The 22,670-nt window shown below is 43.7% G+C and overlaps 1 protein-coding gene across 8 annotated transcripts in view; it reads right to left on the bottom strand.

Annotated features, from left to right (window-relative positions):
- LOC120808762 (uncharacterized) overlaps positions 1–22,670 on the bottom strand; it is a 51,630-nt gene extending 28,960 nt beyond the window's left edge. For all 8 annotated transcript variants that reach the window (XR_013451123.1, XM_040161874.2, XM_040161878.2 and 5 more), the window contains exons 1-13: positions 22,501–22,670; positions 20,073–21,231; positions 19,004–19,831; positions 17,236–18,054; positions 16,234–17,085; positions 15,240–16,040; positions 14,235–15,122; positions 13,169–14,005; positions 11,754–12,938; positions 9,698–11,551; positions 8,293–9,348; positions 6,831–7,943; positions 51–947 (exon numbers count right to left, since the gene is read on the bottom strand). Coding sequence is in view for 7 of the 8 variants with exons in the window: in XM_040161874.2 (XP_040017808.2) it covers positions 51–947; positions 6,831–7,943; positions 8,293–9,348; positions 9,698–11,551; positions 11,754–12,938; positions 13,169–14,005; positions 14,235–15,122; positions 15,240–16,040; positions 16,234–17,085; positions 17,236–18,054; positions 19,004–19,831; positions 20,073–21,014 (12,072 nt within the window). In the remaining variant the exon portion in view is untranslated. The remainder of the gene's footprint in view (positions 1–50; positions 948–6,830; positions 7,944–8,292; positions 9,349–9,697; positions 11,552–11,753; positions 12,939–13,168; positions 14,006–14,234; positions 15,123–15,239; positions 16,041–16,233; positions 17,086–17,235; positions 18,055–19,003; positions 19,832–20,072; positions 21,232–22,500) is intronic.

The following is a 22,670-nucleotide window of genomic DNA, read 5'->3' as shown; positions in this document are numbered from 1 at the left end:
ATTGAAGTCAATAAAATAATAAAGTTTTAAAAAAGAGGACACAAACTTACTTGTATTATGATGTTATTTGCAGATACTTGTGTCTCTGGAAATAAGGTGATGTCGTTGATCTTTTCAATTAATTCTTCAGCCATTTCTTTGCCGGCTGCTTGTTTTTCCAATACCAGCTGTGGTTCTTGTGACTTTGGTTGCACCTCAGCTTGTGGTAAAGATGTTGTTGGCTCTGTCAGTTCAATATGATCATCCGTGAGTAACTCCTTAATCTTATGTGGAGCAGACAATTCTGGCTTTATTTTATTTCCTGGGACAACCTCTGCAGCAAAATGGAAAGGTACAGCTATAGCTTCAGTTGCAGGTAGGGGGGAAGCTGAAGCAACATCTGCTTCCAACTTGTCTTTTGAAAGGTCAACTTTAGACTCTTCAGCATTGGGATATTGTGGTTCTATGAATTCCACTTTCACTGACTCTTCTCTGTCTTCCACTGTTACAGTCCTGTTATGATCTGTGTTTGGTACTTCAGCCTTTAGTGTTGCTGTGTCCTTAGCGGGTGGCATGACTTCTGCTGTGAATGCTGCCAATGGCTGTTTTTCTTCTAAAACAGGTGAAACCGTTTCCTTTATGGCTATGTGTGTGGGCTGGATCTTCACATGTTCGGAAGCTGCTGTAGCCGTGGTTTCCTTTTCGACAGACATAGGTTCCATCTTTGGCTTTAGGGTTGGAGCTGTTGGCATCGACTTGATTGAGTCAGGGGTGAGCTGTGATTTTGTCACCACAGATGTCAGCTCCGCCTTTGCAGGGGTAGTTTTGGGTTCTACCTCTGCGGTTGCAGGTGTGGACAGGGCGCTTGGCTTGGCAGATACAGGTGTAACCTGGGGCATTCTTCCTGAATCTCCCAGCTCTCCAGACAAAGCCCTCCGAGTCTGGCAGTTCAGGCACAGCCATTCCTTCTGTAACCAAAAACCCAACAAGTGATCAGGAAACACACCAGATTTATATAAAACACTTGTAATTAGTTAGTTGTTGACCACTGGTATACCACATTCAACATAGAACACATTTAGTTATACATTCAGGTGATGCGAAAAAGCATGCAAACTTCTTATCAAATCCGGTTTAAAGTAGACCTAGGTGCAGGTTAACTCATACCAAAAACATTAAATCCATCTTAATAATGGAACCACAATTCCCATTTGTGCATACTAATGAAAATGCAATCTATAAAAAGGAGGATTATTGTGCTGTTTATCTAAACACACGGTTTGTCCAGACTGCAATGATGTAAATGAGTAGTCCATTTGAATAAGTGATATTATCCACCCTCTATAATACCCAGTTTTAGACCTCCTCCCAAATGTGTGGACATATATAATTATAGAAAGATGAGGTTGGAGGGAATATTTAAACATGAATGTTAAAAAATATTATCACCTGAAGTAATCTGTATTTTCTGTCCTACTTAGGTTATAACATAGTATAATTCAATACAGAGAGCATGGCTGGAAATATAAAGGATAATATTCTACCCTAGATCAGAGGGTAACAGCAACGTAACATGAAGGGCACGATAGCTGCTGTATGATGCCTTCACTCACTAAGGAATGTTCACAGTAAACATGATTGTCAAGGTTTGACTTTATCTATTTAACTTGATACTAATGCATCCATTTTGATTGATACTGACATGCTTTTATCCAGACAGTTGTGATTCAGTATTAGTGCCAAACAGTAACAAACAGACCAGCATAGTGCATGAAGATCCTAATATTGTTAACCATTAAAACCTCAATTGCATCTGATCTGACGCAAGCTCAGCATCACTAATGTTTCTTATTAAACTTAACCCTAATCAATACATGGGTTCACATGGTTATTAATGTCATTATTATTTGCAAAAATGTACAATAGTTGTTGATTGTTGTGTAGTTCATCTACATTTTTAAATAGCTTTTGAACCAAATAGCTTAGAACAGGGGTCTCAAACTCGCGGCCCGCGGGCCAATTGCGGCCCTCGGGACAATATTTTGTGGCCCCATCCTTAATATGAAAGTGTAATGTTAGTGCGGCCCGAAAGTTTTATACTGTAACCCCACTGTCAGCTGCTGTGTGGGACATGTTATGATGTTCTGGTTTCCTACTGTGTGCTTGTCCAGTGAACGTGGCATGCATGTGACTGACATGGGGGGCGGGTCGTGTGTGTCGGCCGAGGTGCAGAGAGCAGGAGGGTGAAATTCAGTTTCCTGCCCTCTTTCGCGCAGGTGATCATGTGACTAACCGTTAGCATCGCTCGTTTAATAAAGTTTTCCTTTACGACTCACACTACCAACACATGAAGCATCTGACGTCACCGACGAGCGTCTCCGTCCATTACTACGCAGCTTCGATTCACGTAACTTCACGTTTGACTATAAAGGAATTCCACAGTCACATGACCTTAGGTCTCCCCCGCTGAGTTAAAGGAGGACTAGTGTTGTAGTCTCATTCGGACCGATCCCCCAGGGTGGGGTTCAATGACTGCTTTTGAAAGTGAGTGTTAAGTTGTGTTATTGTCGACCATGCCGTTCGGACGCTAGTCTGACCCGCGTTCGGTTGAAGTGGGTTGCATCTGGCCCGCAGCTGATTTGAGTTTGAGACCCCTGGCTTAGAACCACCACCATGGCCTTATGAGAAGCAGCTCATATACTGTAAACCGATGCCATATTTGCCAAGGAAATGAATGCAACTCTACCCATACAAAAATGAAAAAATGATCATACTTATTTCAAAAATGTATTATTAACCTTTTCTTTAAATGTCTTTTTACTTGTTAAGAAGTAGGGTGGTCAAAACCCATATTTGCATAACAGGTTGGTCTACTCCACACTCTACTTTTGCTCCCTTGTGACTTGAAAGAGCTACCCAGAGACAGTGATCGAAAAGAATAAAACAGAAGTGTTAGCGGATGGTCGTTGCCGTGCATTCCTAAGCCTCTCTGGTGGTGTACTGTATTCTCCCCCTCATGCAATCTAAATGTGCCTCCGCCCCTCCCGCCTCTCCGCGTGATGGTATTGCACATGAGTAGATCTCAGCATAGTAACGGACAGAACAGATAGAAAGAACAATCACAGAATAATGCATTATACACCAAATGAATGCCAAATGAATGAATGAATTTACACACCAGTACTGCACCAACCTTGCATATGATAACTTATTTAACCTTAACCTTGAACTACAGTAATTATGTACACCAGACTGCAATAAAAAAATAAGAAAATATTTCCATAAACAAAATACCTAATCCTATGATATTCCCCTCCAGCGACAGTCACATTCTCTCAGTAACACAGTCTCAAAGCCATGCATCAAAGCCACAGGGTTTGGGAAGTCGCCATCATCCTTTTGTCTAATTAAATCTGTTTTATGAGTAAAGAGCAGGAGCCCTAAGCAGAGAGCTGTGGGAGAGGCTGCTCTCTCCGATTAGCCTGAGCTGGATTACCAAACCTCCACAATGACATTAGTTGGGAAAGTATGCTCTTGACACAAAGGCGGGCTGCATTAGGATTACTGTTCAGCAGTAGAAAGAAATGCCCACTTAAATGTATAGCAAGATATCAATGCAATATCTTGGGGAAGAAGCCCATTCATTCTGGGCACAGATTACCCTCAAAATTGTATGATACCTTCACCTTTTGCACTTTCAATCAAGTTGCACATTATTTTCTACATAATTTAAGTACAAATACAAATTTTGCTATGCATTATGATATCTGAGAGAGGAAATGCATCTAGTTTACTATTAGCAACAATTTAAATGACCCAAATAACTATCAAACTGCTCTTAACGGGAAATACTTGGTATCAACTATCGTGAAATTTACGTTTTTTATTGGTGAGACTGAAGGAACGTCCTATGAACTGTGGACTGCACAGTGTTTCCAAGCCTCTCTTCAGTGCTTTTCTGATGTTGATTCTAGAGCTTGTTAGTTCCTTATTGATTTTCTCGCAGATGCCATTGGCAAAAGCTGTAGCTAGCTAATATACTTGGCTTTAAAAGACCCCTGCGTAGTAGAGCTCATAAATCAAACCCCCTGATAATAGAGAACGTTGACCTACTAATCCGTAATAAGCAGAGTGCTTCATTCTGAAGACAAGGATATGCACGCTCAGCTTTTTCCAATATGACAAATGAACCTTCAGCAACCTTCCAGTTCATGACAGGATTCAATGGGTAAAGACTTGGGTAAAAGAGGGAATGAGAGGGTGTGGCATATATAGAAGGCAATCCCAGTAGGAGGTAAATTAAGAAAATCTTGGGTGAGGCCTTTTTCCTTCCCTCTGACAGAAATGTATTCAAATATCAGACATGAAAGAGAGTAACACAACAATTTATACTGGAAAACAATAAGCTAAAAAAAACCTGTGTTCCCACCAATGCAACATCAGGTTTGACTCAATTAGCTTGCCTCATTGCAAAGAGGTTGTGAAAAAAGCAAGGGATGCAGCAGGTAGGCAATGTTTGGTCTCTCCAGAGAGTGGATATTTTTAAAACCATGACTGGGCGCAGCAGGGAGTCTCTTCACTTTACCAGGGAGACAAAAGTCTTGTGGCAGTCTCTCATGGAAGCTTTACAAAACATTTGTCAGTTGATTTCTTAAATGGATCTAATAATGACTGATTACTTTAAACAACTTATACAGTACACATTGTTTTGTAATAGGACATCTAAATACATTTTAGGTGAAAGATATAGCTTCATGTTAACATTTCAGAAAATTGCTGAGAAAACATTATTCATGCTGCCTAGAATACACCAAGCTCTAGCTGGCAAAGCACGACCCACGTGTGTCCTACTTATGAGCCAACAGTCACTCGCAGGCTTTTGATGGCATCAGCTGAAGCAGAAAAGGCAAAATGGATAAACTCGCTGCGAGCACTCACTTTGGTCAAAGTGGCCTTTTCTTATCAAACCTTACACATACTGTACATTTTAGATTTTAAAAAGTGACTTGTCTGTCTTTCAAGTAAAATGTATTGCTGCTCATCCTGTCCAGTGGTTTCATGGCCAAGCTATTTATTTATTCCATGGCTATTATAGTAAGAGGAATTCATTGATGTTGTATACACACTAGCAGTCGTCCATGCTTGTCCCTACCCCCGTTTAACAGCTTACCATAGGCTCTTCTTCCCTCTCTAGTGTCAGCGATAAACGTGTCAGATGTAAATTACATGAGAACATGTCCTCTGTTTCTATTTGTATTTGTTTTCTTGACGGTAATGTGACATTTTGTCTGAGCATGTGGTAATCTGACCCCAACAAACTGTAAAATGAAAATAAAGAGAAAGTAAAACAAATGCTTACAGCCACTAGATCCCTCAATATTAGTTTTGTGGTTTACAGAGCGCAATTTGAGTCTCAAATTGTAACAGTTCACAGAAAGTGGAAATACCCTATTGCCCAACATCAAATAAAAGACCAAAAATGGTAAATGGACTGTACTTGTATAGCGCTTTTCTAGTCTTCCGACCACTCAAAGCGCTTTAACACTACATGACATCATTCACACCCATTCACACACTAATGACAAGAGAACCATACACAGTGACACCTGCCCATCAGTAACTAACATTCATACGCTGTAGTCGCAGCTACAGGAGCAATGTTGGGTTAAGTGTCTTGCCCAAGGACACATCAACATGCAGGTTAGCCAGGACTGGGATTGAACCCACAACCCTCTGATTGGAGGACAACCGTGCTCCCCACTCACCCACAGTCACCCTTAAAAAGCATTAATAGTTCCTACATATTTCTCAGATTTAATGTAACCAACGTTACAAGGATCTCACATTATGAAAGTGTTACCATCAAAATGCATAAAGCCTCCAGTAAAACGACTAACATGATATAGCCAGTTATTGAAATGCAGTTGCATAGTTTGCAAGGGGAACATAGCCCTGCACTGCAGTACACAGGTACACAATCTTGCATTCAACAATTAAACGGATGTGTGGATACGTTAAAAAGCACAGACACGCTTGGGCGACTGCCACCCACGCAAAACAAATGGCAAACTGAAGAATCAAATGGCGCCACAAATCTGTGACTGAGCAGATGGCCTGAAAGGAAATGTCTGCAGCGCTAATGTGTTGCACAGCGTTGTGTAAAACTTAACCTGTTTCACCTCTACTTATTGGTATTTCACAGGGCTTTATCAACTCAGATCTTTTCCAGAGGCTGGAGATTCCCTCGCAGCTGTGGGAGCAGATCCCTTCTCACTAATGCTGTTGCACAACCCTCAATCACTTTTATACATTTGCAGTGCTGCCGGTCTGGTGAAGTTGCCTTATCAAGAGCTGTTGTGTAATAACTCGGACCACTCTAGTGAACTGATAGTAGCAGCCACAGAGCCTGCGTTTTGGTATGGTGTTAATTTTGACACCTCTTTCGTCCATAATTACAATAGATTACATGAATTAATTGAACACAGACTTCTTAAGCAATAATAAATTATATCAAGCTCTGTCAACTTATAGGTTTTATGCTTTGACATAGTAATTTGTTATTCCAATAATAAATATTGACCAATTGACCAAAGGTTGGCCTATTGTGTACCACACTTTCGATGTAAATTAAGCTGTATGATGGACAATCTACCAAGTGTCCACTTTTTACACTCATACCACAAAGAAAAATGAAAGAAAGTACTAATAATCCATGGAATTGCTTGGATAACCCAGCCAAAACTAATGTGTCGTTGACTACAAATAAGTAACATTAAACAGCAAGGACGATACCTAAAGAAAACATTATATTTTAAGAAATGACAAGGGGAAATAAAATAAATTGCACTTACAGCCCCTGTATGTGGCATAGGGTTGAATCCACAAAGGTTGCAGACCGTGTTCTTGCATTCGGTGCATGTTGAGTAATTGGGGGCATCTGTGGCGCCAATGTTGAGGTCGACCTTACATAATGGACAGGTTGACTGAGGTGCCGTAGGAGCAACTTGGGTCGCTTGGATAGATTTTTGAGGCATTGCTGGAGCTTTCTCTACTTTGGCCTCTGCTGATGGTGCAGGCTTGGTCTGTTTAGGTGGCTCAGAGTCATTCGCAGCTGAAATATTGGAAACTGGAGTTGTAGCTTTAGGAGAGCCACTGGATGTAGTGGACATCTTACGTGGAGTTGGTGGTGTAGCTTTAGGAGAGACACTGGATGTAGTGGACATCTTACGTGGAGTTGGTGGTGTAGCTTTAGGAGAGACACTGGATGTAGTGGACATCTTACGTGGAGTTGGTGGTGTAGTTTTAGATTCCACTTGAACAGCTGTGGTTATCAATGAAGATGCAGAGCTGAAAACAGACGAGCCAAAGCCAAACATCTTCCCAGTCACAGACTCAGCAGGCTTTGCAGCAGCAGGTTGTGCTTTAGGACCACCAAAGCTAAATAAGCCTCCTAATTCCTGTTTAGCAGGTTGAACTGGTGGAGGTGCAGATTTTTCAGAAAAGGTTGCAGATTTTGATGGCTGTTGTGATGTCTTTCCAACTTCTTTTGCAAGACCTGGCCTAACTACTGGCTTCAGAGTTTGTGAAAGCTGGACTTGTGGGGGTTTTCCAACAGGTTTCTGCTGGTCATCCACAACCTTGCCTTGCCGTTGTTCAGTCCCGGAAAGGATCTGCGTCTCTTGTACAGAATCTCTGTGTGGTGTTTCAGCTTGTTTGACTGCAATCAGCACTGGAGCCTCAACTTTTGGGGTTCCTTGTTTCTGCGTAGTTGCATGAGTGACCTCTTTTGTGACTGCTGTAGATCCTATAGACTTGTCCTGCTGGACAAATGTTGGCATTTCCTTCAGTTCAGAACCAGGAACCTTGCACGGGGAGGTCTGTGGTTTCACTGCAGGACTTCCAGTGGGCCCAGATGCGCCTAGTGCTCTCTGCATCTGACAGTTCAGACAAAGCCATTCTTTCACCTGAAAAAAAGGGCATAAAAGGTATTCATCATAATTTAAAAAACAAGCAAGGGTTTTCACTAACCAAGTGAAACATTTTAAGTAATTTCGTTACTGAAAAAAGTACATAGGGTATTCAAGCCCCTTAATGTTCTGTGTTTATTCACAGATCTTTAATTCATATCACCTAAAATCATGCCTATTATACAGATGAAATCCGTTGATCCCTAAGTTATGTTGGTTGGCATTTACGATACCGAGGATAGAAATAATACACCTGCTAGACGGTGCAAACAGTGTTTGATAAAAAAACATGGTATATCAAAGAATTATATTTTATAGTGGCGAAGACTTGTAGGCACTGACTTACCTCTGCCACAATTGCCATTGTATTAAATCCACATTGATTGCAGAAATCCATCTTGCATGCTGTGCAATTGTTGTAGTTGGGAGGATCTTTCGAGCCCACGTTGAGGTTGACCTTACAAAGCGGACAGATGGTTGGAACTGCTTTTGAGGCACCTTGGATGTCTGTTTGTACCTTGGAGGCCTCTGGTAGACCTTTGTCAACTTTGGCTTGTAGGTTTGAAGGAGTTTTGTCCTGCAATCGTTTCTCTGGTTGCTTCTCTTCAGTTTTCTTGACAGCGGTAGGCTTGGTGTCCTTTGCAGGTAAAAGTTTAGGGGAGGCTACCGGTGTAGTTCTAGGTGATTCATTGGCTGTAGTAGACATCTTGCGTGGAGTTGGTGGTGTAGTCTTAGGTTCATCCTGAACAGCTGACGTTATCATGGTAGATGCAGAGCTTAGGAAAGATGAACCAAAGCCAAACATCTTTCCAGTCACAGACTCAGCAGGCTTTGCAGCAGCAGGTTGGGTTTTAGGACCACCAAAGCCAAAAAATCCTCCTGACTCCTGTTTAGCAGGATGAACTGCTGGAGGTGCAGATTTTTCAGAAAAGGTAGCAGATTTTGCAGGCTGTTGTGGTGTTTTTCCAATTTCTTCCTTTGCAAGACCTGGCCTAACTTCTGGCTTTGGAGTTTGTGAAAGCTGGACTTGTGGGGATTTTCCGATAGGTTTCTGCTGGTGATCCACAACCTCGCCTTGCCCTTGTCTTAGTTCAGTCCTGGAAAGGATCTGCGTCTCTTGTACAGAATCTCTGTGTGGTGTCTCAGCTTGTTTGACTGCAATCAGCACTGGAGCCTCAACTTTTGGGGTTCCTTGTTTCTGCGTAGTTGCATGAGTGACCTCTTTTGTGACTGCTGTAGATCCTATAGACTTGTCCTGCTGGACAAATGTTGGCATTTCCTTCAGTTCAGAACCAGGAACCTTGCACGGGGAGGTCTGTGGTTTCACTGCAGGACTTCCAGTGGGCCCAGATGCGCCTAGTGCTCTCTGCATCTGACAGTTCAGACAAAGCCATTCTTTCACCTGAAAAAAAGGGCATAAAAGGTATTCATCATAATTTAAAAAACAAGCAAGGGTTTTCACTAACCAAGTGAAACATTTTAAGTAATTTCGTTACTGAAAAAAGTACATAGGGTATTCAAGCCCCTTAATGTTCTGTGTTTATTCACAGATCTTTAATTCATATCACCTAAAATCATGCCTATTATACAGATGAAATCCGTTGATCCCTAAGTTATGTTGGTTGGCATTTACGATACCGAGGATAGAAATAATACACCTGCTAGACGGTGCAAACAGTGTTTGATAAAAAAACATGGTATATCAAAGAATTATATTTTATAGTGGCGAAGACTTGTAGGCACTGACTTACCTCTGCCACAATTGCCATTGTATTAAATCCACATTGATTGCAGAAATCCATCTTGCATGCTGTGCAATTGTTGTAGTTGGGAGGATCTTTCGAGCCCACGTTGAGGTTGACCTTACAAAGCGGACAGATGGTTGGAACTGCTTTTGAGGCACCTTGGATGTCTGTTTGTACCTTGGAGGCCTCTGGTAGACCTTTGTCAACTTTGGCTTGTAGGTTTGAAGGAGTTTTGTCCTGCAATCGTTTCTCTGGTTGCTTCTCTTCAGTTTTCTTGACAGCGGTAGGCTTGGTGTCCTTTGCAGGTAAAAGTTTAGGGGAGGCTACCGGTGTAGTTCTAGGTGATTCATTGGCTGTAGTAGACATCTTGCGTGGAGTTGGTGGTGTAGTCTTAGGTTCATCCTGAACAGCTGACGTTATCATGGTAGATGCAGAGCTTAGGAAAGATGAACCAAAGCCAAACATCTTTCCAGTCACAGACTCAGCAGGCTTTGCAGCAGCAGGTTGGGTTTTAGGACCACCAAAGCCAAAAAATCCTCCTGACTCCTGTTTAGCAGGATGAGCTGGTGGAGGTGCAGTTTTTTCAGAGACAATTGCAGATTTTGAAGGCTGTTGTGATGTCTTTCCAACTTCTTTTGCAAGACCTGGCCTAACTACTGGCTTCAGAGTTTGTGAAATCGGGACTTGTGGGGATTTTTCAACAAGTTTCTGCTGGCCAGCCACAACCTTGCTTTGGCCTTGCCCTTGTTCAGTACCTGAATGGATCTGCATATCTTGCATAGAATCTCTTTGTGGTGCATGTTGATATGGTGGAGGAGCAGAAATCACAGTTTCTGAAGGCTGTCGTAGTTGCAGCTTTTCCGCCTCTGGATCTGTAGGAGAGGCAGACTTAGCGATTGAACTCACAGTTTTTGAAGGCTGTTTTGGCGTTGGCTCTCCTGCATGTTGATCTGGTGGGACAGCAGTAATAGTCGTCATAGCTTTTGGAGGCTGTTTTAGGGATGTTTTTTCTCCCTCTTGATCTGATGGATCAAAAATCACAGTTTCTAGAGGCTGTTGTGGATGCAGCTTTTCCATCTCTGAATCTGGAGGAGCAGAAGACTGTTTGGGAGTTTGCTCTTCCACGTGTTGATCTGGCGGGGCAGTAGATTTAGCGATAGTGGTCAAGGCATTTGAAGGCTGTTTTGGGGATGGCATTTCTGCCTCTTGATCGGCTGTAGGAGCAGAAATCACAGTTTCTGGAGGCTGTTGTGGATGCCGTTTTTCCACTTCTGAATCTGGAGGAGGACCAGACTTAGCGATTGAAGTGACAGTTTTTGAAGGTTGTTTTGGAGTTTGCTCTTCCAAATGTCGATCTAGCGGGGCAGCAGATTTAGCGATAGTGGTCATAGCCTTTGGAGACTGTTGTTGGGATGGATTTTCTGCTTCTTTATCTGCTGGAGGAGTAGATGTTACAGATTGGTTAGGTTGTTGCTGGGATGTACCAGGGTGTCCTTTATATGCGTCTTCAGAAGGCTTTTGTGAGGCTGGTAATACATTGGTTTCTGTGGTAGTGGATAGGACAGTTTTGTCAGGCAATGAAACATCTGCACTTTTTCTTTGGGGAACAACTTCCTTTAGTGGTGGACAAAGCACTGGGGATTCAGTATCCTTGGTTGTTTCCACTTTAACAAGCACACTTTTGGGTGCGGCTGGTTGATGGATGTCTTCCTGAGAAGTTGACATTGGGGTCTCTTTCTTCTGTGTGGCGGCAGCCTCTTTGCTTTGCGACGATTTGGGTTTTATCATGGGAAGGCCAAGAGGTTCAGAAGCTCCAAGTGCTCTCTGCATCTGGCAGTTGAGACAAAGCCATTCCTTCCCCTGAAAAAACAAACACAGAACTAAATTAATTAAAGGACATGGGAACATGTTCATTTTTAATTAAAACTTCTAAAATACTTTTTTTTCTTCCAAACGAAACCAAAAATGAAACATGTGACTACTACCATTCCCAATGTATAAAGATGGATCATAAGAAACGTCTAGTGACCACAAATGCTAAAAGTTGAAGAAATTGAATTACCTTTTCTAAATGTGGCATAGGGCTAAATCCGCATTTGTTGCAGACATCGGTCTTGCATTCAGAGCAGGTGTTGTAGTTGGGAAGCTCTTTGGAGCCCACATTAAGTTTTGCTTTACAAAGTGGACAGCTAGACTGCCCCACTTTGGGAGCCCCTTGGGAGACTTCTGGTTTTGAAGGCTCTAAAGGATCTTTGTTAACTTGGGACTGTATTGATAGGGGAACCTTGGCCTCCTGACTTTGGTCTGATATGATATCCGGATGTGGTTTCTCAGCAGGGGGCAGTTTGGCTTCTTTTTCTGAGGTCATCCTCGGGGAAACCGGGGAACTAGACTTTGGAGAAATCTGTGATGTTGCCATCTTGCCAGAGACTTGAGCTGGGGCAGACATTTTGCGGGAACTTGGTGGTGTTGTGCGAGACTCCTCCTTATTTGCAGATGTTATCAAGGTAGATGCTGAGCTGAAGAGAGATGAGCCAAATCCCATCATTTTTCCAGTCATCGCTTCAGTTGTTTTTGATTCAGCATGCTGTGATTGAGGGCCGCCAATGCTGAATAAACCTGTTTTTTGATTTGTTGCCTGGGCTGCTGGCAGAGCAGATTTGGCAAAGGACATTTCAACAGGGGTCGATTCTCCATTTGGGGCTTTTGGGGGCTGTACATCATCAGAGAATGTGACCGGTTTATCAGCTGATTTCTGGACTATTTCAGCTTTCTTCTCTGATAGTTTGATACGCGAGGGCGAACTCTGTGAAATGATATCCTTTTTCTTTGGGGAACAAGTTACAGTATCTGCGTTTAGAGGAGGGAGTTGAGCAGGCAATGATTTATTGAGGTCTGATACTACAGCTGTCGGCTCTTCGATGGGTGCAAATGAGGTTGGAACCTCCTTGGTAGGTGCTGTAGTCTTTTTCTCTGTGAGAGATGAAACAGTATCTGGGGTCTCTTTAGCAGGTAACGCGGCAGTGGTTGGTGTTTTGGTGACATCCATTTGAACTGAAGGTTTATTTTCTTCTTTATTCTGTAGTTCAGTTGTTATTGGATGGTCCTTTGAAATCTCTTTCTGGGCAGCAAGAGGTGTTGACACTTTGTTTGGTGATGCCTGAGGTTTCATCAATGGAGGCTCTACAGATTCAGCTGCCAGCAGAGCTCTTTGCATCTGACAAGTCAGACACAACCAATTCTTCATCTATGGGGAGAACCACATTATTTTCAGTGAGAATCTTAAGCATGAAATGATTTGTACAATAACATCATAGTACAGCGCAATTTACGAGATTCTATATTAGGTACACCACATATATGATGTTTTTAGAGCGCCTTTGTATATTTTGAATTACAAATTAAACTGAAGTAAAATGTAGATATAATACAGAATAAATATGAGTAATATAAACATCTTAAGAAAATCTCACTTACTTCTGAAACATTTGGCATGGGGTTAAATCCACACTGGTTACAGACAGTATTCTTGCATTCAGTGCAGGTATTGTAGTTGGGTGGATCCTTGGACCCCATGTTGAGTTCAAGCTTACAGAGTGGACAGGTAGAATGGCTTGTTTTGTTAGTGGCATTAGAGGTTGCACCATCCTTTGAAAGCTGGAATGAAGCTTTGTCCACTTTAGTCTGTGTTGATGGTGGTGTCTTGGTCTGAGGGGATTGTTCAAGCTTTGTCTGTTGTTCTTTCCTCTGGAGATAAGGGGATTTAATCCCTTTTGCTGGGGACATCTTGGGAGAAACTGGTGGAGTGGTCTTAGGCTGGTCCTGAACAGCAGAGGTTATCAAAGTGGATGCAGAACTGAAAATGGAAGAACCAAAGCCTAACATTTTCCCAGTTGCAGACCCTGTTGGCATTGCAGCAGGTTGAGTTTTTCCACCACCAAAACCGAAGAAGCCTTTTGTATCTTGCTGTGACGCTGCTGTGGCGTTACTCTGCTCACGTTCGGTTTTCCTTGTCTGGTCTGATGATTTATTAGAACCTGATATTTTCTGAGGCTCCTGTGGCATCTTCTGAGAAGGAACTGGGCTTGGCTGTTTCTGACCTTCTGGCTTGTGGTCAGCTTCCACTGTAGACGGCTGTGTTGCAACAGACAGTGTCCTCTGAGGTGATTTGTTCTTTTCAGGTTCAGCCGGGCTGATGAATTCTCTCCTCTGGGGTTTTGGAGGTATCTGGGTGTTGGCAGAAGTAACTCCTTGGAGCTGTGTTGAGCCTAGAGCACGCTGCATCTGGCAGGTCAGACACAGCCACTCCTTTACCTAGAAAACCATGGAAAAATGGTGAATTAATTATAAATGAATCTGCGTATAATTATGTTATGTAATATTTCAGCACCTGTAAATCTAGTTACAAAGTAGATGGAAGTTTTAAGCGAAGACATGCATGATTTGAGAAGAAGTATATATAGAGCAAGGGATGTTTTCAAATATTTTAAGTCTTTCAACAGTACAATTGCATGATACATATATTGATTTTCTTTCGTCTTACCGCTGTTTCATTTGGCATAGGATTAAATCCACACTGGTTACAGACAAGGTTCTTGCATTCAGTGCAGGTATTGTAGTTGGGTGATTCGTTGGAAAGTACGTTCAGATCCACCTTACAGAGTGGACAGGTAGATTGGCCTGGTTTGACAGCTACTTGTGACTCCACTGTGGCCTTTGGAGGCTCTGGTGGGGCTTTGCTCAGTTTGGCCTGTCCTGTTGGGGGTGTATTGGTCTTCTCGGATGACCCTGCTGTATTCTGCTGCTCAGGCTTGTAGGCAGTGTGGGACCTGATCTCCTTAGCAGGAGACATCTTGGGAGACACTGGAGGAGTAGTAACAGCTGAGGTCATCAATGTAGATGCAGAGCTGAAGATTGAAGAGCCAAAGCCAAACATTTTCCCAGTTGCTGACTCTGCCTGCTTGCCAGGTTCGGGTTGAGTTTTCCCACTAGCAAAACGAAAGAAACTTCCTGCTTGCTGCTGTGTCGCTGCTGAGGCATCACTCTGCTGAAGTTTAGTCTGCCTATTTATTAATGACTCTGCAGGCTTTGCCTGATCTGGTGGCTTTTTCAGAACGGCCTTCTGTATTTCCTGTGGTGTTTTGTGATTCCGCGCCGGGCTGGTCTGTTTCAATGGTACAGAAGCAGCTTCAGGTTTCTCTGACTGCACAGATGGTGACGGTTTTCTCTGGGGTGAGGCAGGTTCTGAAGACTCCTTCAGTACAGCAGGGCCTGTACTTTCCTTCTTTTGAGGTGTGGTTGGTTTGGGAGAATCATTCAACTGGACTGCAGCTGGTGAAGTAGATGTCTGAGACTTCAAAGTGAGAGGTCCTGGCGGTTCAGCTCCAATTGCTCTTTTCATCTGACAGTTGAGACATAGCCACTCATTTGCCTGAAAAAACAGTAAACCAGTTATATGCTGCTTTGGAATTGAGTATTGCAAATACAAAAACACATCACAGATTATTTTATATGTTTTTAAGAAATAATGCATTGTTTATTCTCTTACCTTGCCTATGGGCATTGGGTTGAATCCACATTGGGTACAAACAGTGGTCTTGCACTCAGTGCAGGTGTTGTAGTTTGGAAGGTCCTTGGAGCTGATGTTCATCTCAACCTTACAGAGTGGACAGGTGGCCTGGCTTTCATTAAGATTCGTTCTTGAGGTTGATGCTGCCTTTGGTGGCTGTAGTTGAGTTTTCTTCTCTAGTATTTCCGACTCTCCTGCGTGGGACATTTTGGGGGAAACTGGCTGTGTAGTTTTTTGAGAAACATTGGGTGCAGCAGACCTGTTGGGTGAGACTGGTGCAGACATCTTACGAGAGCTTGGCGGTGTCGTACGTGATTCGTCCAGAACAGTGGATGAAATCAAAGTTGATGCTGAGCTGAAAATGGAAGAACCAAATCCAAACATCTTCCCACTCACTGACTCTGTGGGTTTTGAGGCCTCAGGCTCTGGTGCCCCCCCAATATCTATAGGAGTTTTCCGGCCTGGAGCAGGGCTAGCCTGCGTTTCTCTTTCTGGTCGTTCGGCAGTCTTGGTTGCCTGCTTCTTCTGAGGAGAACCTGGTGTCAGACTCCCCTTCTTTTGAAGTACATCAACCAGTGGAGTCTCCATCTTTGAAGGTGCATTAAATTTTGATAACTCTTTCTTTGGAGGTCCCACTTGAGTGGGAGCGGTTATCTTCTGATGCATAGTCGATGGAGACATTTTGTCAGCTGAATTGTTAAGTTTCAAAGGAGGACCTGCGAGTTCAGATGAGCTAAGAGCTCTCTGCATCTGACAGTTCAGGCATAACCATTCTTTTATCTGCCAAAAAAAGAAATACAACATTAGAATTTGAATAAAAATATAATTTTTAACACCAGCATGCAAACATTCTACTATGTCAAGATGTGCTCTTTATAGATTCTGGTGTTCAACTATGGGCAGCCATTTTGTTACTTCTAGCCATCATTTTTGGTTTTAATCTATATTCATATTCAATTTTTTCTGCTATTACCTCTGATTCATTTGGCCTCGGATTAAATCCGCACTGGTTACAGACATTCTTCTTGCATTCAGTGCACTTGTTGTAGTTGGTAGGTTCCTTAGAGCCAAAGTTGAGTTCAACCTTACAGAGTGGACAGGTAGGTTGGCCTGTCTTGGGAACAACTGGGGAAACAGCTGCATCCTTTGTAGGCTTTGATGAAGCTTTTTCTACTTTGGCTTGAGGAGATGGAGAAGTCATGGGCTTTAGTTTCCCTTCCTCTTGTTTCTCAGCGAGCTGATGTTTGGTTGCCTTTGCATCAGGAACCTTGGCTGACACTGGTGGGGTTGTTTTGGAATCATCTTGCACAGCTGTGGTTATCAAAGTGGAGGCAGAACTGAAGATGGAGGAACCTAAGCCAAACATCTTTCCACCTAATGATTCCGCTGGCCTTGCGCTGTCAGGTTTAGGTTTCTGACCGCCAAATCCAAAGATCCCTTCGGATACCTCCTGTGTAGTTGAGGCAGTGTTAGTCTGTTTATGTCCGGTTTGACTTGGCTGGTCCTGTGGTTTCTGAGGAGCTGTCGCACGGTCCTGCATTGGAATTCTCTGACCAGCAGCTGGGCTGACCTGTTTCTGACTTTCTGGTCCCTTTATGACTTCAGACTTTGCTGGCGGCCCTGCTGGTGGTGGTTTCCTCTGAGGGGAGCCTGGTGCAGAGGTCTTCTTTGACTCTGTAGCTGTTTGAATGTCTTTGTTCGTGGCATTGAGATGTTCAGGGAGTTTATTTGGTGAGACCAGTCGCTTTATCATGGGAGTTCCTGGAGGATGAGATGCTCCCAGTGCTCTCTGCATCTGGCAGTTGAGACATAACCACTCCTTGGCCTAATTGGAAAAAAAGTCAAATAATGAAATTTAGATCTGTTTTTTGTACAGTTCAAAGTATTTTACTTCTACTTTACATACTACAACATATAAATCACAGTAAAAATAAACACAACCACTTTTCTGTAATCCGCAATGCTCTTATCTTACCTCTTTAACATTTGTCATGGGATTAAAACCACATTGGTTACAGACAATGCTTTTGCACTCTGTACAGGTGTTGTAGTTGGGAGGATCTGTAGAGCCCACATTGAGTCCGACTTTACATAGAGGACAGGTAGATTGGACTGCCTTTGAATCAACTGGGGAAGACGATGCTTTCTTTGGCTGCTCTGATAGAAGTTTGTCCACTTTTGGCTGTACTGATGGAGAACGCTTGGCTTGCTGGGGTTGTTCTGGTTTGCCCTCCTTGGCAGTGTGGTATTTAGAGTCCTTTGCAGCATTCATTTTTGGAGAAAGTGGTGGTGTAGTTTTTGACTCATCCTGAACAGCTGAGGTTATCAGAGTAGACGCGGAACTGAAGATGGAGGAACCAAAACCAAACATTTTTCCGGTCACGGCAGGCTTTGCAGCATCGACCTGAGTTTTAGGGCCACCAAAGCCAAAAAACGTTCCCGACTCTTGCTGTGTGACTGCTGTGACAGTCCTCTGTTTCTGTGAAGTTTGGCCTGCCTGGTCTGGTTGTGTCTGAGGAGCTGTTATCCGGCTCTCCTGAGGTGTTTTCTGACCGGGAGATTGGGAAGCCTGTTTATAACTGTCTGGTACTTTCGCAGTGTCAGCCTTGACTGATTGAGCAGTAGGTGTAGATATTTCCCTCCGAGGAGAGCCCGGTGCAGATGTCTTTTGTAGTGCAGGCTGTGCTTGAGTAGTTTTTTTAAATGAGGAATTGACCAATGATGCGTCTTTCTGAGGTTCAATTCCGCTGGCAGCTCGTTTCACCTGGCAGTTTAGACAGAGCCACTCTTTTTCCTTAAAAACACACAACAAACAAACAAATTATACATGGGCAGATTTTAAACGTAAAAGGATATGGAGAATCTAGGAGCTGAGGATTCTATTAAGGGCAGAGCTCTTACACACAAAAAGAACCCTGTAACACAGTTATAATACTTGTTACATCTATTATTTACTGCAGTAGTTGATATTTGAGGATCATAAGATCAAGTAGCCGTGGACAGTCCTTGGCCAGGTAGCTTAGTAAATGGGTTGAATTAAAAAGTAAAAAGTTCTTGAAGCATCAGTAGGTCATGTCCATTTACCTTGTGTCTGGTATTCCGCGCAAGACAATTCCAATGAGATTAATGGTTTGATAAACTGGTTTCAAAAAACCTTGAATCAATTATTTTAAAATGATATATGTGACAATTTAGTAAAACTGTTATCTGTAACATTATTTTTTCACTTCAAAAAGTGTTAAGTCTAACTGAACCTCGAGGTGTGTGAAGTTGCATTTGTGTGTGTGTGTGTGTCTATTCCTCGTCTGCCCTGTGTGGCCTACCGTTTGACACATAGCCGTCTTGCTGTTTCGAGACCAGAGGCACTGAGAATACTGAATTAAAATGCCTCCACGGCTTTGTAACTTTCATCTGTGGATTTGACGTTGACCAGAAAAAAAAAGACAGATACCACCCGTATACGTACGTTTTTTAAGGGGAAAAACAGGTATCTTAAAAATGTCATATTCTGAATCCGAAGGAATATTATCGCCATGCTATTCATGTATGTAAGTTTGTGTGTAATATTCCAAATAATGTAATTAAAATGTCTTAAGCAACCACACTGACCAGTAAAATAGAACTCAACAACAGGAAACAATGATGATTTGTGTAAGAATTATTCTTTTTTTGAGAACTTTCCTTCCTCGCCCTCTTCAATCATTCATTAATTCAGCTGTTAATTAACATTGCATGTGTCCTACCTCCTTGACATTTGGCATCGGGTTGAATCCACATTGGTTGCAGACAGTGCTTTTGCATTCTGTGCAGGTGTTGTAGTTGGGCGGATCCTTCGAGCCCATATTGAGCACCATCTTACAGAGGGGACAAGTGGATGGACCTTCTTTAGGAGAGCTGTGGGCGGCTGCTTCTGCCTTCGGACTCTGGAATGCAGCTTTGTCTCCTTTTATCTGTCTTGCTGGATTAGCCGTTGCCTGCTGTGGTGCCTCTTTTGCTGACTTTTGTACAGTAGCTGGTTTGTTGTCTTTTGCAGACTGTATTTTTGGAGAAACAGGCGGTGTTGATTTAGGCTCATCCTGAACAGCTGAAGCTATCAGTGTAGATGCAGAACTGAAAATAGATGAACCAAAACCAAACATCTTTCCAGTTACTGACTCATCAGGCTTTGCAGCTTCAGTTTTAACGCCACCCAGGCCAAATAATCCTCCTGACTCTTGTTGGCTACAGCTTTGCTTGCGTCCACTTTGACTAGTCTTATCCGGTATGTGAGATCCTGATGTATGCTGGGTCTCAGGTGTCTTTTTATGAACAGAAGCTGGGCTGGCCTGTTTTTGACTCTCATGACCTCTACTAGCGTCAGCCTTGGCTGGAACGTTTGCCAATGTAGACTGCATCTTCTTGGGTGAACCGGGTGCTAACATCTCTTTTTTGACGGGTGCAGCAGGAGATGGTGTCTGGTTTTGAGCAGAAGGGACTTTGTTAGGTGTGAGCTTCTTCGTGGAGGGTCCCTGTTGTTCAGAAGCCCCCTGAGCTCTCTGTATCTGGCAGGGAAGACAAAGCCACTCACGTCCCTGTTAACAAAAACGACAATTATGACATTAATGCATATAAATCAGTATTTTGAAATTCATTCAAACACACTTTCAACAATTAGCACTGTACTAACATGCAGTGAATAGCACAATTATAATTTGCCTTCAAAGTGAACCATATTGATAGCACAAGTTACTTTAATATACATTGTAAAGGCATAACATTTAGTTTGAAAAAAGCACTTCATAATGATAAGCAAATATTTAAGTCTTTACTTACATCAGAGTCTGGAGGGCTGAAGCCACACAGGTTGCACACTTCAGTTTTACAGTGTGAACAGGTTTTATGGTTAGGCAAGTCCTTGCTGTGTACATTGAGTTCTGTTGTTTTACACACTGGGCAAAGGGACTTAACTACTGCTCTTGACTGAGATCCAGCTTTGGTTGGTCCTGGTGCTGAAGATCCTGCTCTGTCCATGCCAGGTGCAGTGGGTCCCCTTGGGTCTTGTTTTTGTGACTCAGGCCGTTTTGAGGACTGCTGTTGGGGTGTATCCCTAAAGCTTTGTTGTCCAATTGTGGGTGACCCCTGCTGTTGCACTCCAGTCTTAGCAGACCCCTGTTGTTGCACCCCAGTCTTAGTAGGCCCCGGTTGTTGCATCCCAGTCTTAGCAGGCCCCGGTTGTTGCATCCCAGTCTTAGCAGGCCCCGGTTGTTGCATCCCAGTCTTAGCAGGCCCCGGTTGTTGCATCTCAGCCTCAGGTGGAACCTTTTGTGGTGCTTTTGGAGAACCTGATTGAGCGCCACTCCTCCCAATCTGTTGTTGAGCTCCAGGTTTAGGCGAACCTTGCTGTGGTGGGCCCTTAGTTTGACTTTGTTGAGGCTCTCCTTTCAGCGGACCTTCAGGCTGTGTTCCTGCCTTTGGAGCGACGTGTTGCCCACCAGGCTTGATTGGAGGTTCAGCCTTTCCATTCCCATGTAGCTGAGGGGACCCTTCTTTAGGGAGTGGCTGTCCCTTTTCCGTAGGGCCTGGTTTTTGTATTCCCTGCTGCTGTTGAGGGCCTAGGCTTGGCCCTGCTCCGGGCTGCTGTCCAGGCTTAGCCCCCTGCTGTGAAGGTGCTTTCTTATTCTTATCCCCATCATCTCCAAATAAACCAAACTTATTCACAGCAGAGGACACAGCATTGAGTGGGTTGGCCCCACTAAGGAATTTGGAGGAGAACATAGTTGGGTCTTCCTCCTCCTCCTCACAGGAACTGGAATCTACAGGGCTGTCGGAGTCAGAGCAGGAGCTGACTCCTCTCTCTCCTGCCAGTCCCTGGGAGGCCTGAGGGGGGGCTGGTGACGGAGCTGTGGAGAGGGCATCTACAGCCCCACTGCTGCTGCTGCTGCTGCTGCTGCTCCCTGGGCTCTCCTCTGGCTCAGCGTCTACATCAGACTTCCTAAATGCAAGAGAAACAGACAGAGAGGAAGTGTGAGACGACAGGGAACAAGACGAGAGGGAGGTGTGATGAAGGAGAGCAGGAGGAACTGTAAACCACGCTGTTTGAGACAATACAATTGTCTGTTAAACAAAATAAAAAACGAGTGGAAAGTATAGCGGATGCAGAGGAAACGTAATATTACCAATCAACTGATTTACTGTCTGAGGTGAGTTGTCGATGCTGTTTATCTGTGTTAAGACATAATTATGATAGATAACAACTCCACATCCATATTATCATGTCGGCTAACACAGCTTAATCTGCATCTTTAAACAGCATACTTCAAAACACATTCCATTTAGGTGAATGCGATCATCATTTCTATGGACAAAGCTCAGAGATCCCATTCAGCAAACATTGCAATACTGGTCATTGTGTAACCCAGGAGAGTGATGAAGCTCTCCAGATGGACGCACTATACAAACACAACTGGAATGACAACACAAGGTGAATTCTCGGGTTACATTGTTTTTCCTTCCAACCTCAAATATCGTCAAATGATTGGTCTCTGGCTGCTAACAGTGTCCTGTGATGTCACCCATCGCCCAAATAGCACCAAGCGTTGGTGCTGATGACAAATATCAAGCGGGACGTGTTGTACGGCAGCGAGACGAGAAAACAGGAAATCTAGCGCGCTCTCTGGAGAAACTGCAGGCACATCCGGGTAGGGGGGCGGGGGGGGGGGGAGACATTAAATTTATTATGATTTTTGGGGATATGATTTATTATGATTTTTGGGGATATGAAGCAGCGGGGATAAACGCGTGTGCGCAGTGCTGCTGGCGATGGTGAACCCGGAGGCGGTGAAGTGGATCCGATGGATTTACAGTGTTTTACCGTAGTGGATCAAACGGAAACGTGCATTAAGCCCGAAACCTTCTAATACCCGATGACACGTTAGTCCGCATAGGGTGGAGATACAAGATAAATCAACCCCCCTCACAAAAAAACCCACAACACGTTATCACCTACTTGTGTGCCCTTGAGCGCGTGCGTGTCCCGATATCGGACCAAGTCTAAATATCCCTACATTCCTGAACACGAAGCGAGGAAACACAGCGGAAGCCATATGTCATCGGTGGCATGTCACGAAGTACCATTTGATCCCCCCCCCCCCCGCTACTCATCCCCTCCCATCATGCAGCCGAGCATCCTTCACCCCGTCGCGGCCACAATGTCAAAACGCGCGGCGCGGTGTTTCCAGTGAAAAGCGCAGGGGAGTTGTACCTTCATCAACAGCATATGGGCTGTTCCCCTATCCTCGCCCATCGCTCCTCGGATCTCCCCCTGTCCGTGTCTGTCTCTCTCGCTCTGTGTGTGTGTGTGTGTGTGTGTGTGTGCGCTCGCCGCGGGATGGAGGGCACCGGGCAGCGAGACAGAGAGCGACCAGCATCCAC

This window comes from Gasterosteus aculeatus, chromosome X (genome assembly GCF_964276395.1).
Source record: "Gasterosteus aculeatus chromosome X, fGasAcu3.hap1.1, whole genome shotgun sequence".
Classification (NCBI taxonomy): Eukaryota; Metazoa; Chordata; class Actinopteri; order Perciformes; family Gasterosteidae; genus Gasterosteus; species Gasterosteus aculeatus.
The sequence above is the reverse complement of the archived record's forward strand: the minus strand, read 5'-3'. Positions and strand labels throughout refer to the sequence as shown.